Source organism: Brachypodium distachyon, chromosome 2, assembly GCF_000005505.3.
Source record: "Brachypodium distachyon strain Bd21 chromosome 2, Brachypodium_distachyon_v3.0, whole genome shotgun sequence".
In the NCBI taxonomy this organism is placed as follows: domain Eukaryota; kingdom Viridiplantae; phylum Streptophyta; class Magnoliopsida; order Poales; family Poaceae; genus Brachypodium; species Brachypodium distachyon.
This window is the reverse complement of record NC_016132.3, coordinates 51494909-51507298: the sequence shown is the minus strand read 5'-3', so window position 1 is coordinate 51507298 and position 12390 is coordinate 51494909. Positions and strand designations below refer to the sequence as shown.

Below are 12390 nucleotides of genomic sequence, written 5' to 3'. Positions count from 1 at the left end.
CTCCGACAACCGGCCACCAGATTTCAATAATCACAATTGGCACATTTTTCGCCCAAGTCTAAACGGTATTTTTCGTGGACCATAGAGACCCTCTCTAAAAGAAATGGACCGTAGACCTTACATGGATTTTTTTCTGAGGCCTTATATGGACTAACCTGTGCGGCTGTGCCATATCAAAACTTCTCGAAATGGCCCAAGTCGTGCCCATAAGTGGCCCAACCTTCAAGTACGCTTTACTGGGCCAGATCACTTGAGCTACCCACGGGGCCCGTATAATAAGATTCAGGCCCACCAACACTCACACGGTAAGGAGGAGTACGGCACCAAGTATTAGCGGGCCTAAACCAACGGGGAAAGCTAAATTTAGCGCAGAACTCCGCGAGGAGACTTGAGCCGTTGAGCGGACCGAAATACTTTGCACGTTTTAATCGTCGGTTCGCCTAATTTATACGCCCCGTTCTCCTTTATAAACAACCGGTTGCGGAACCGGAAGGCACAGATATTTCCCGAGGTCAAGTCGTACCGTGTTGCCTTTCTCCTCCTTCCGCCGGCCGTCCGCAGTTCGCACCACCAAATAAGGTGAATTTCCCTTCTCCGCTCTCCTTCCCTGGTTGATTGATTGTTTCGGAGCTCAGATTCGAGACCCTCTTCGATTTGTGGTGGCGTGGTCTGATCGCCCGTTCCTAATCTCGCTGCGAGCCAACCAGATCTCGGGAGGATTGTTGGTTTCTTGGTGTGCGCTCTCCGAGGAATTTTCTTAAGGGTTATGGGATCCGACGAGTAAGAGTTCTTATGGTTCGGAAGGGGCTATGCGTTGGGTTTATATATTTCCCGGTAAATTGAATGATCAATTTTGTTGCTGTTGTGATTTAGGAACTGTAGTCTTTAGGCTGATTTTAGGTCAGCAGTTCTGATGAATAAGGAGGTAGATTCCGTTCTATGATGCGTTAATTTGCATCTGGATGATGGAATTGAGTTAGCGTTATGCTTTCCTGCATACAGTCTCCCTCTATTTATGCTTCCTATCGTTCACAAATTCTACAGATGTTGACTATTAATCTTAATCACGGTGCTTATTTCATGATCATATCTACTCTGTATACCATGATGCCATGGGACTGTAGTTGTGAATTGTACACTAACCTTTTGGTGGTTGGTTTCTTAAATTTCGTTTATGGGATGGATTCCATCACCTATATGATGATAATCAAACTAATAGCACTGGATCGGGATGTTTTGCAGCTCACACATCAATACAAATAAATCGAGCCTCGATCTGTTTGGGGCCAATCAAACCCAACAGCCAAGTTTCATGTCTGATCTCGACGTCCAGCTTCCATCTGCTTTCGGTATGCACTCATTTCCACACTAGTACTCTTTCCACATTACTTCGCTAGAAAATCACCTCTGACAAAATATAGTGATTTGATTCTAGGTTAATAGGAGTAGAGAGAATAAACTATGTTTCCTGACGTTTTGTCTTGCCCTGAATCACTTGTTTATTGTCCTCACTCCTCACTATCTAATCCCATCAACCAACAAGATATTCCAGTTGATTATTTTCCTCACTCCTCACTATCTAATGCCATCAACCAACAAGATATTCCAGTTGATTATAAATTAATATATACCGACACATATTTTTCATGTTGGGAACTTGTGCTATGCTCCCCTAGATTACAAAAACATGGTTCTTTTTTCCTGCAATCTAACTCTGATCTATGAGCCCTCTGGTTAGGATATATAACTTTAAATTTTCATTGTAGATCCGTTTGCTGAGGCAAATGCTGAGGACTCCAGTGCTGGTGCTGGATCAAAGGACTATGTGCATGTGCGTGTACAGCAGCGCAACGGAAGAAAGAGTCTGACTACTGTCCAGGGCTTGAAGAAAGAATACAGCTACAACAAGATTCTAAAGGATCTCAAAAAGGAATTCTGCTGTAATGGTACAGTAGTTCAGGATTCAGAATTAGGCCAGGTACAATGTTGTAATCATATTCTGTTGATCAAATTTCCCTGGTGTAAATGTGTATATACAGATGAACGATCTGCTATATTTTCAGGTCATTCAACTCCAAGGTGATCAGCGGAAAAATGTTGCTACTTTCCTAGTTCAGGTAAATCTATTATTACCATTGCACATGTCATATATTTATTGTACTGTTGTACATATTTTTATCTGATGTCAATATTATTTTGGCTAGGCTGGACTTGCGAAGAAAGAGAGCATCAAGATTCACGGATTCTAGGCAACACAGAAATGCCAGTGTGCTGTCTCTGAATCCTGGAATTTTATCATAATCTGGTACTGTTATATCAAGACGTTCGGATCAGTAGTGGTGGGAGGCATCTGTGTGGTTGATGCATTCTTGCCTAGACATTTGAATTGGTATTGCTGTGTTGATGCAAGTTTTTCTTGCTATATGGTTTGTATGCGCTATCGGTGCAAAAGTATGGTCTACCTATGTTATTGTGTACTAAATAAATGTACTTCTGGCTTGTCTACCTTGAGTCATAATCATTTGCTTCTCATGTGTTCTGTGAGTCGAGTTTTGTTTCACTCGTGTTACATGTTTATTTTCTTGACATTACTGGCAGTGCTAAGCACCGCTGGCGAACATAAGGTGTACAGGAAAGATCGTGATGTTGCAATTTTGTCGTTCATTGTGCCGGTAAGAAAGATGACAACTTGAGACGCAGAACTGTATAATCTTGTAAAACTCTTTTCTCTCTCAAGCACCTGCAGACTGCAGTCGCATTTGTAACTCTTTTGCCTCCATCGACCAGTAAACAAACCACACTGCTCATTTAGTCATTTCTCGTCTATTTCTCTAGTATATATCATCAGACCTGACAATAGCAAGCGGAGCTTTGTTCAGAACATAACACGCGCGCGCGCGCTATTCATTTCAATACACTGCACTATGCTAACCAGCCCCAGCGCTGCCGCCCTCCACGTTCTGAGCTTTTTTCAGAACTTTGGACAAATAGGGACAAATATACTAGCAGTGCTATGCACCCAGTGGCGAGTATAGAGTACTGGAAAGATCGTGGTGTTGCAATCTCAGTGAGACTTCCTCGGGCTTGCGCTGTAGCCTGATAATGTGGTTCGCGTATGTATCTGATGAGAACTTGAGACGCAGAACAGTACTCCAATCTAGTACTAAAACATTTTCTTCTTCTCAAGCACCTGCAGTCGCACCGCGCACCTGCAACTCTTTTGCACCCAGCGACCAGCAACCAAACCACACTGCTCATTTGGTCATTTCTCGTCTATTCCAGTATCATCAGACCTGACAATAGCAAGCCGCGCTTTGTTCATCACACACACACACACACACAGACTGACACACTGTATTCATTTCAATACCCTGCATACACTGCAGGATGCTAACCAGCCCCAGCGCTGCCGCCCTCCACGTCCCGGCCGCACCTGAGGTGTATCTCGTAGCCACAGGCGATGCACTGGTACGCCCAGCCGGACCCTTGCTCGTCGCACTCGCAGCAAATGTACGGCCCTCCCCCGGACTTCCCCGACACGATGCTCAGCTCGTGCCGGTGGCCCGTGTGGCGGAGCGACGGCGCGTACCCCTTGGCGTCCTCGTCCTCCAGCTCCTGCAGCAGCCTGATCTGCTCGTCGGTGAATGGGAACGCCATGTCGAAGTAGAGGTTCACCAGGTTCCTACCTTCCCTCGTCACCGTCTTGCCGTCGGGCCCGATCACCACCAGCGTCGGGATCTCCCGGACGTCGAAGTACCTGGCCAGCGCCCGCGACGAGGCGCCGTCGGCGTCGTAGGGCAGCGCCAGCCACGGCATGTCGCCGCACGACCGCAGGTACCCTTCCTCCTCCTTGTCCATGGGGACGTACACGATCTCGAACTCCTCGGCCTTGCCTTTCAGGGTCCCGTATATGGCTGCCAGCCTCGCCGTGAACTTGACGCACGGCGCGCACCGGTGCGCCGAGAAGTAGAGCCCCACCGTCTTCCCGACCAGGCTCGAGATGGGCACCTGCACCTCTTAGCCATCCATGGTGAGCCCGGCCAGCAGCTGGATGGCATGGCAATGCTATAGCTCATGCACCTCTGCATTCTAGGTAGAACAACGCACGGTTGGTTACTCGATCGGTACCTGTTGGTTGCTACCGTTCACGTAGCTGACGGAGAAGAGCTTCTCGAGCGTCTGGGAGGCGAACTTGCTCTGCTCGTCGGCCTCAAGCTCGGCCACCCTGGCCGGCGTGAACGGGAATGCCGGGTCGCCGTAGCGGTGCACGAGCTCGACGGCGTCCGAGCAGATGACCTCGGAGCCGCCCGGGGCGAGCACCACCAGGCGCGGGATGCCCTCCACCTGGAACGCCTCGCTCAGGCTCTTCTTGCACCGGAGGTCGCCGAAGGGCACGGCGGGCCACGGCATGCCGCGGTGGAACCGCTCGAAGGACGGCCGGTCCTCGTCGCACGACACGAACAGCACCTCGAAGCCGGCGCCGCGCGCCTTGAGCTGGTGGTACGCCGCGGCCAAAGCCGGGGTGAACGCCTCGCACTTGGGGTGCCAGTTGGCGGCGAAGTACAGCCCGATGATCTTGCCCTCCAGCTCCGGAAGCTGCACCTGTGAAAAGAACCAAAGAGATCTTTGCTGTGTGTGTTTTTTATCAGACGAGTCATGATCACGAATTCACGATTCACGGAAATGGAAACATAAAGATGGCAAAAGAGAGAGAAAAGTAATGCACAGTGCACCAGAAAAAGACCATTTGTGTGAGAGAGACGTCGAAAGGAAGAAATGCCAGCACAATTTACGCCAAGTGTTCTTATTCTTGACGTGTGTATGAATTAAAAAAACTCAACCTCTCCAAAAGGGTAAGCTACCCTAAAGCATTTGAATTAAGAAGAAAATCTTCTCACCCAAGTCGAGAAACCCTGAACCTCTGCCCCACCCATACACAGGGACACCGTGTGAGACCAGACGAGTTTTAGGTCTGTGCTTAAGGTGTGGGGCAGTCGAGACGATTTTAACCCCTAGTCTGAAATTCACTCACACGAGGAGTTGAACTCAGAACCTGAGAAGTGCTACTAGAATTGTTTCCTTAACCACGCTAAGGGCTATAAGGTAATGTGTAGGAATAAGGAATACTGAAGTTCGCAAGGCAGAGATTTGACTGAGCGAAAACCACATAAAAATGAATCTCTGAGTAGTTGCGCATATGTACTTTGGCTCTTCAAAGATTATTTTTTTTAGCATCAACATAGTATATCACATTGTTTGGGAATGAGCAAGTGGTTTCTTCTAAAAGTTTTCACAGGCGCATTTTTTAGATAAGCTTGAGGCTTCAACTTGTTCGAGCTTAGCCAAAGGAGAGTTTAAGGATATCTACCACACGTACCAACAAAGCTTTTTCTTTTAAAGCTGTGCCTTGTCTGAGAGAGGTTAAGACCATGCATGGTTGCCTTTCGTTGGGAACTTGGATTCAGAGGATTCATTGCATTAAACGTGAAAAGCTGGTGAAGAAAGCCCTTAGGCTCCCGATTATTTGAGCTGATGCTGATCAAAAGCCCTTCTAGCAAAGTGTTCGAGCTTCAAATACTGCTAAACTGGAACTTGACTAGTTATAGACTGGATCAGATTCGCTGTCTGGCTGAATTTAGCCTTTCATGTATGTAACTCAAAATATGTTTTTGATCCTTTTGTACATCCATTTCCCCCGTCTGTTATATCCACCCTTTGCGTGATCAAATCAAGAGAGATCTCAAATCAAACGCAATCTAGGGCTCAAAGCATGTGCATACTACTGTCTGTTTGATGTAGCATATGCCCAGATAAACGAAACTTTTACTATAGCGTTTAACAAAAGAACAGCAGGAACTTTCAGCAGAGAAACGAAGCAGAAAAGAACCAAAGCATGAACTGGAGAAGCACCTCAGTCCCAGAAGGAGAGATGAGCGAGCCCAGCGGCAGCACGGAGCGGATGCCTCCTCCACTCCCTGGCACTGCTTCCTCCATCTCCGGATCTCCGACCATGTTGGGTGTTTTACTTAAAAATCCTGGTGTTTTCCCTGTGCGGTGGCTGAAACCCCCGACGCTCTCCGGAGTCCGGGCTATGCGAGACTGCGCGGCTGCGTGTCTAGCCTACGCCGACCCCCCGCCTGAGCAGCCACCACACAGAAATTAATAAACGAGGGACGGAGCTAGCGCTGCATTTGCACCCCACTTTTTCATTTTCGTTCACGTCATCTGGCCACGCGCCCCCTGTCCGTCCCTCGCACGGGTTCCTTTCAAACGTTCAAGATCTCCATGCACTGCAAGGGAAGGGGACGAAGTGATGGGGCGCAGTGGCAGCCTGGCGTTGGACTGTTGGAGGCAGCTGGCAGCCAGGGGCAACGCTTCGTCCCTCTTTTTGGCGTGTGGGGCACGCGGCTGGCCACGGTGGGTGCGGAAAGAAGTGACGCGACGGTAGTGCGCCTCGGCTCCAAAAACCGGGCCCGGCCCCGCCCGGGTTCCGTCCCGTCTCTAGTCTAGGAATCGATTTCAACGTGTTCTGATTCAGCGCAGCCTATACGTTTCGGCCTCACCGTCGACCGCGCGCCCGGCCGGGTGAAGGCAATCCGGTGCCCCTGCCCGGGTGGTCGCGCGTCGTGTCGACCGATCACGGTCGTTAAGAAAAATCTAGCCTACTGAAACAAGAGGCACCTAGAAGATCATCACCGTCTAAAGGTTGGCAAATGGAAAGATCTGATCCGGAGGATCCTAAACTCTCCCTCTCTCGAAGGTGACAGTCTGCCGCAAAACCTGCCCCGTTCCCTAGTCCCCCACCGATCATGCGTACGGTGAAGATTGGTTTGGCCCTCGGCAATTAACCATGATTTGCTTCTCCCGCGCGCAGTGTCGCCGTGTCGACAACCGAGTGCAGCGAACGTACGGGAGCACGGCAACGAAACTCCGGCCGGCCCAAAAGGTCCCTGGCAATGATAACGATTCTTTCAGGAGTATAATTCTTTTCGTCGGGATCAACGTCTCCAGTGTGTGGCGCACTGATTCCAGGCATCATGTCGTCTCTCCTCTGCTTTAATCGACCCAAGTCCAACAATGTTGCGGAGGTCTCGAAGCCCCAAATGCTAGGAAGAGTGGTGGTCTTATGTACGAATCTTCCAGCCACGCACACCGTGCGTTTGTGTTCAAACTTCAAATCAGGCATCAGTGCTTATATACAACGGTTGCAGTTTACGTCCATCACTGCAAGAGGTCCGTAACTCCTTAAAGTTCAATACTCCGTACATCATTTTCTCTTATCTTGAAAGATGCTCTATAGGAGTACTATTCTCGTACCAACACGTCAACAGACAACCATTTTACCGCATGTATACATCGCACAATTAATCAGCCATCTGCAGCTCCACACTTGTCGCTTGCAGGAGCCATTCCTGTAGCGTGACGAGGAACCACAGGACAGGAAAGGGGTGACCAGTACCTAGTCGGAGGCACGTGGACGTGGTAGCGTACTGCGTGCATTCGGCTTCTTCGTATTGCCCACGTGGATGTTCCTTGTCGCGTCACATCGGGCTTCAATGGCGGAGTGGCCTTCGGGCTTCGGCACGGCGACGCGCCATGGGCGCCGACACGTTATGAACGAGCGGCCGCGCGGCTTTCGCTTTCGTCCCAGCAAAAGCAGCAGCATCAGCTGCACCGGGCAGGCCGCCGGCAGGGGTATGTAGTAAACCACGCTACTATCTTTTTCAGGTTTGGCGAGATAGCTTTTGATGCTATTGATGGGCCGGGACCAACGTCGGCTCGTGCCAAGTGTTGCGTGCCCACTTCTTCGTCTTCTTTTCCTGCGGTTCGACAGCTGTGTGAGGCGTCCGAATGTGTATTTTGCCATTTTTGGTGGTATAACGGACGCTGGTGACGCTAATTCGATTGCGTCTCAGGGTGGTCACTAGCAGAATATGCCAATGGCAACTGACGGGCGTCTTTTTGTAAAGGAGAATCATATGTTCTTGAGTGCGTGAGTCTTCACGGATACTTAAGGTTGAAATTTTCGGTTGATTAAATGCTAAGCCAAATCGTCAACATTCGGTACCTTTTACTTGAGGTAACATAACATCTTTCTACCCGCAAAAAAACATAACATCTTTCTAGTAGATGGGGCAAGGGCTAATATGTCCAGCATTCATTACCTTATTTCCCCCTCTTCTTGTGTGAAAAAGAATCGATCCATGTAAAATTTGACAGAATTTCTCATGCATTTTAAACAGTCCTCGTCTACGTAACTAGCGCATATGTTTTGACATGAAAATCTAAGTTGACAGGTTGTTCTAGGCGGAGCATAGGCTGGAGGCCCTAGGTGGTTATAATTTTGCAAACCATGCTCCAGATGATAACTCAGAACATTCCAATGTTCTGTTTTTTGCAAGTTGATTCCTCTCTGAAGAACAGGGTCAGAAGGACAGGCGTTGTCGATGGCTCTGTCGCATTCGAAGGAGCTTCACCTTCTCTCTGTTTTTTTTTATATGACCTTCTCTTGGGGTAGGGATTAGGTAGCAAGAAGGGAAGTTCAGAGTTCCAACGAAGTGATTTAGCTCCCTTTGGGAAAAATATACCGACAGCCCCTGCAACTTACTCTGAAGTTAGAGTTCTAACTTGTGAGCAAAACTATAGCCCTGGCCCATGTAAGTCACACGGCCCTGGCCCATTTAACTCGTCATGACATATTGGGCTGTTGTGGTCCATCTTTGAGCGACAAAGCAACATCTGGGCAAAGTCAGTAGCCCACCATTTCGACTTTTGCCACCAAGATCAAACAAGGAGTCGGTGTTATCACTTGGTCAGCGGAAGAATCTGATCAGGCAAAGCTACCAAAGAATCCACGAGCACCCCTCCGTTTACACGATAAAAGTAGAATCAGCATTCCTTTTCGTTTTCGGTAACCTCTTTTCTCCCGCGTTGCACGCCCATTGATAGTGTTCAAGAATTTTGGTGTAACGTGACATTGACGTCTCATAAGTTTAATTCTGGTATGCTCACAAACAAGATTATGGTTTGGTTAACCAATAACCATGCACATCGCCTCACCTGCAGTGAGCTGCATGCCTGCATGTTTGATTCGTGAGCGATCTTGACCTCATACGCGATGATTTCATATCGGCGCAGCTGCTGCTACCCTGCCTTTTAGGAGGCCAAATATGAACATATCATAGATCAAGGTATAGTTGAAGTTTTCGCCACCGAAACTGATTCAGCAGACAACAAAAGTAGGTGCAGATCGAACTGATGTGCTGGAGAGCCTTCCCTACATGGAGCATGTGTTTTGACTGTGACCACGTTACTTACACGCACAGAAAAAATGCCATTCAAATATAGAACTAGTATTGGTTCAAAATAATACTCCCACGACGTATGGAGAGAGTAGGTGTCACAAGCAAAACATGATGAACGTTAAAAGCGTGCGCGTCGATTCGATTACCGTAACTGGAAGCCGGACCATGTCAAGCCTTCAATGAACAGTTCATTTTGAAGAGGAAGAGCATCTAAAAACGAAAATATGGAAAACAAGCTGACACAAGGGCTGGACGAAAAACCTGTAGCTCGCGAGCATGTATGAGCGTTCTGTACCTCGACTCGTTTAGCTTATGCTCATTAACTAACAAGCTGAGCCAATCGGCCATTTTATCTTGTTAATAATAAGCATTTTCAACAACATATCCATATTTTGCTAGAATACCCAAAAACCGTTAATATGTGTATTTTGTCCTAAAAAATGTCTAGGATATTCGTTGGATATCTAAATTTTTTTAGATAACTACTCATATTTTGCCCCTCAATACCCATATTTGGGTATTCAACCCTAGGACACCTAGAATACCCAAATGACCCAAATCGAGGGAACCAGCCGCCATGAAACTTCATCTTTCACCTCTCGCCATCCTCTACGGTCGCCCGCCGCCGCAATTCAGCTGCTGCCCGCGCGATGTAGCCCGCCGACGACCTCCCCGCCGTGCCCGCCAAAGCTCTGCCGCCCCCCTCGTCAGCCCCGTCGGCACTCCAGTCGGCCCAGCCGGCCCCGTCGGGCACCGATGTGAAGCTCCAGACCGCCGCCCGCCGCCGCGAAGTTCCCCTTCACTTGCAACTCCACCCGACCTTCCGCCGGCCGCTCGACCCACCGCCCTGACGAGGCCGCCCGTGCCCCTCTCGACCGCGACCTAGGAGCTCGATCCGCACCCTAGGAGCTCCACCGTGACCCCCTCCTCGCCGAGCAACCGCCGTCCTGACGCCCGCAGCGCCGCCTCCTACTGGCAACATTTTTTGTTTTTTTGTTTTTTTAGGGAACTACTAGCAACAGGGTCACTCAAGTGCCTTGTCTACACAAAACCCAGATACGTGCCTCACCTTTGATGAGTTAAAAAATAACCGAAATATGCATGTGAGTGTTCCCGAAAATCCGAGCATTTCTCTCGGTTCAAATTTCCCGAGCAATCAACATGATCAGAGAAGCCATCGAAATGCACATATATTTAGCTAGTTAAAAATAAACCAGCAACAATAATATTTTTTTCTTTGTACCGTTGTTGATGATTATTAACAAATTGTGGTGCTCTTCGCAAGAAAAAAAAATGCTTCAAAGGTAGCACTCCCGATCCATAATAAGTGTCTTACTGTAGCTTGCTCTTTGCAGTGAAGTTGGGTTCGTCCAGGCTGGCGTTTGCCCACGCAGCATCCTCAAATACTGCTCTCAAGCTTGTGTTTTTTCTTAGTAACCTGCGTTTCTCACCAGAATGTCCGAAAACTGCTGTTGTTTTTTTAATAAAAAGGATTGTGTTGATGGACTCACACAACCGAAAAAATGATACCCTACAAATTAGTACGAGCCATGTGCCACACGACACAAACGTCGCTATTTAAAGGGCCCAATCTGGAGAGCGGATTTTTTGCTCCGGGTGGCAATCACACCCGAAATATGAGCCGGCCCACCTTGTTTTTGGGATCTGTGCCCCTGATTTTCGGTTTCCAAAATACATTTGCAATACATGACAGTGGCGTACGTGGGGACCACGCACGTGGGATTCCAACCCCCCTTTCTTCTTTCTTCTGTCTGCCCTCTCCACGGCAATGTCGCCTCCATCCCCCCCTTCTCTCTCTCACCCAACAGCCCATGGCGGCCGGAACAGGGACCTCGACCGATGCGGGACGGCGGCGTAGCCGGAGATGGAGGCGGCCATGGGCGTGTCCAGTTCGACATCGAACGCGTCCTGGCCGGGTATTCTCCCCCCCCCCCCCCCCCCGGCCATCATGTTCGAGCAAGAACTCGAGGGCGGCGGGACGGGGCAATAAATCGAGCTGCAAATCGTCGGAGGAGGGGGAGGGCCGCCGGAGTTCCGAGCTCGACCACGGCGTGGCCATGATCCGTTGTCGCAGTTCGGAGCTCGTCCACGACGTGGCCACGGTCAGCAGGGCGCGTACGCGTGGTGCCGCCGCCCCCCTGCCCGGGCACGAAAAAGCTGCCGGGGTGCCGCCACCCCCACGCCCGGGCACGGCCGCGCAGCGTCGCCGCCGCCAGCCAGCACCAGCCGCCCCCGTCCCCCCCCCCCTCTCTCTCTGATGGCGGAGCTCGTCCATGGCGCCGCCGGCATCTTCACCGAGTTCGTCTTCACGGGGTCCGGCTCCGACAACGTCCAACCGCAGCGTCTTCCCCAACTCCGGCATCCAGCCGCTGGAATCTCGAGAACGGCGGCTCGTTCTGGAGCCGGCCGAACCCCGACAACATCCATGGCGCAGGAGGAGCAGGCGGACGGGTTCTTCTAGTCGAAATGGACAAGGGCGGAGTGGACAAGGGCGGAGTTGGCAGCGAACGGGAGCAGCAATCGGCAGTCGCCACCGTCGGACGGGAGCAGGGGAGAGAAAAGTGAGAGAGAAAGGCAGAGGAGGAAGATAGCGTGGGGGGAGGTGGGGGCAGAGAAATCGGTTGGTGGTGGAAGGGAAACAAAGCACATGGTGGTCCCAACACTGTTGAAGAATACAAAATTAAAATGGCCATACGGATCCAAATACATATAGGAGGAAGATACGTTTACGAATCTCAACGTGCTTTGTAAGGTGCAGATTCCGGATGAGGTCGCACCCAGGTGCAAGAGGACATTTCCCCCCAATCTGCTACTACCTAAAAGTTGCAAGGTTTTTAGTCACGTGGGGCTACTGTGAGACTGGTGCGACCATTTGTGAGCTCTGAAAATAGAACGGTGCTGAACCGTGCTTAATACCGATGATTGTTAATTCATGGTACGCAGATAACGCAATGCACAACAAATGACCCAGTTTTTAACCCACTTCGGTACACCAGTTTAGTTATAGGGTTGGGGGCGTTTTGCACTTTTGCTAAACTAGTGATCTCGGTTAGAAAACAAAGTT

The 12390-nt window shown here is 49.8% G+C and overlaps 2 protein-coding genes across 4 annotated transcripts; one reads left to right on the top strand and one right to left on the bottom strand.

Moving 5' to 3' along the window:
- The first annotated feature begins 420 nt into the window (after positions 1–420).
- LOC100833366 (protein translation factor SUI1 homolog) lies at positions 421–2539 on the top strand. 2 transcript variants are annotated; one of them, XM_003564345.4, is made up of 5 exons: positions 421–579; positions 1243–1349; positions 1767–1978; positions 2064–2117; positions 2205–2539. In XM_003564345.4, the coding sequence occupies exons 2-5, from the start codon at positions 1313–1315 to the stop codon at positions 2247–2249; spliced, it is 348 nt and encodes a 115-aa protein (XP_003564393.1). In that variant the 5' UTR covers positions 421–579; positions 1243–1312; the 3' UTR covers positions 2250–2539. The 2 variants fall into 2 exon arrangements, with proteins under 2 accessions (XP_003564393.1, XP_010232448.1); XM_010234146.3 differs by lacking the exon at positions 421–579 and adding an exon at positions 708–780.
- A 607-nt stretch (positions 2540–3146) lies between these two features.
- Positions 3147–6252, bottom strand: LOC100832744 (probable nucleoredoxin 2). Of its 2 annotated transcripts, none has more exons than XM_014899336.2 (3): positions 5911–6252; positions 4129–4629; positions 3147–4008 (listed from the first exon to the last, which is right to left on the bottom strand). In XM_014899336.2, the coding sequence occupies exons 1-3, from the start codon at positions 6010–6012 to the stop codon at positions 3391–3393; spliced, it is 1221 nt and encodes a 406-aa protein (XP_014754822.1). In that variant the 5' UTR covers positions 6013–6252; the 3' UTR covers positions 3147–3390. The 2 variants fall into 2 exon arrangements, with proteins under 2 accessions (XP_014754822.1, XP_003564391.1); XM_003564343.4 differs by having other exon boundaries at positions 4129–4602; positions 5911–6249.
- Between the last annotated feature and the right edge of the window lie 6138 nt (positions 6253–12390).

What these genes read in the sequence shown, in the direction of transcription:
- LOC100833366 (XM_010234146.3), top strand. An exon ending in CCAGCTTCCATCTGCTTTCG is followed by an intron (nt 1,350 to 1,766) that starts GTATGCACTCAT and finishes TTTTCATTGTAG; the next exon opens with ATCCGTTTGCTGAGGCAAAT. An exon ending in AGGATTCAGAATTAGGCCAG is followed by an intron (nt 1,979 to 2,063) that starts GTACAATGTTGT and finishes CTATATTTTCAG; the next exon opens with GTCATTCAACTCCAAGGTGA.
- LOC100832744 (XM_014899336.2), bottom strand. Translation starts at nt 6,012, where the DNA reads ATGGTCGGAGATCCGGAGATGGAGGAAGCAGTGCCAGGGAGTGGAGGA. An exon ending in TCTCTCCTTCTGGGACTGAG is followed by an intron (nt 4,630 to 5,910) that starts GTGCTTCTCCAG and finishes AAACACACACAG; the next exon opens with CAAAGATCTCTTTGGTTCTT. An exon ending in TGAACGGTAGCAACCAACAG is followed by an intron (nt 4,009 to 4,128) that starts GTACCGATCGAG and finishes TAAGAGGTGCAG; the next exon opens with GTGCCCATCTCGAGCCTGGT.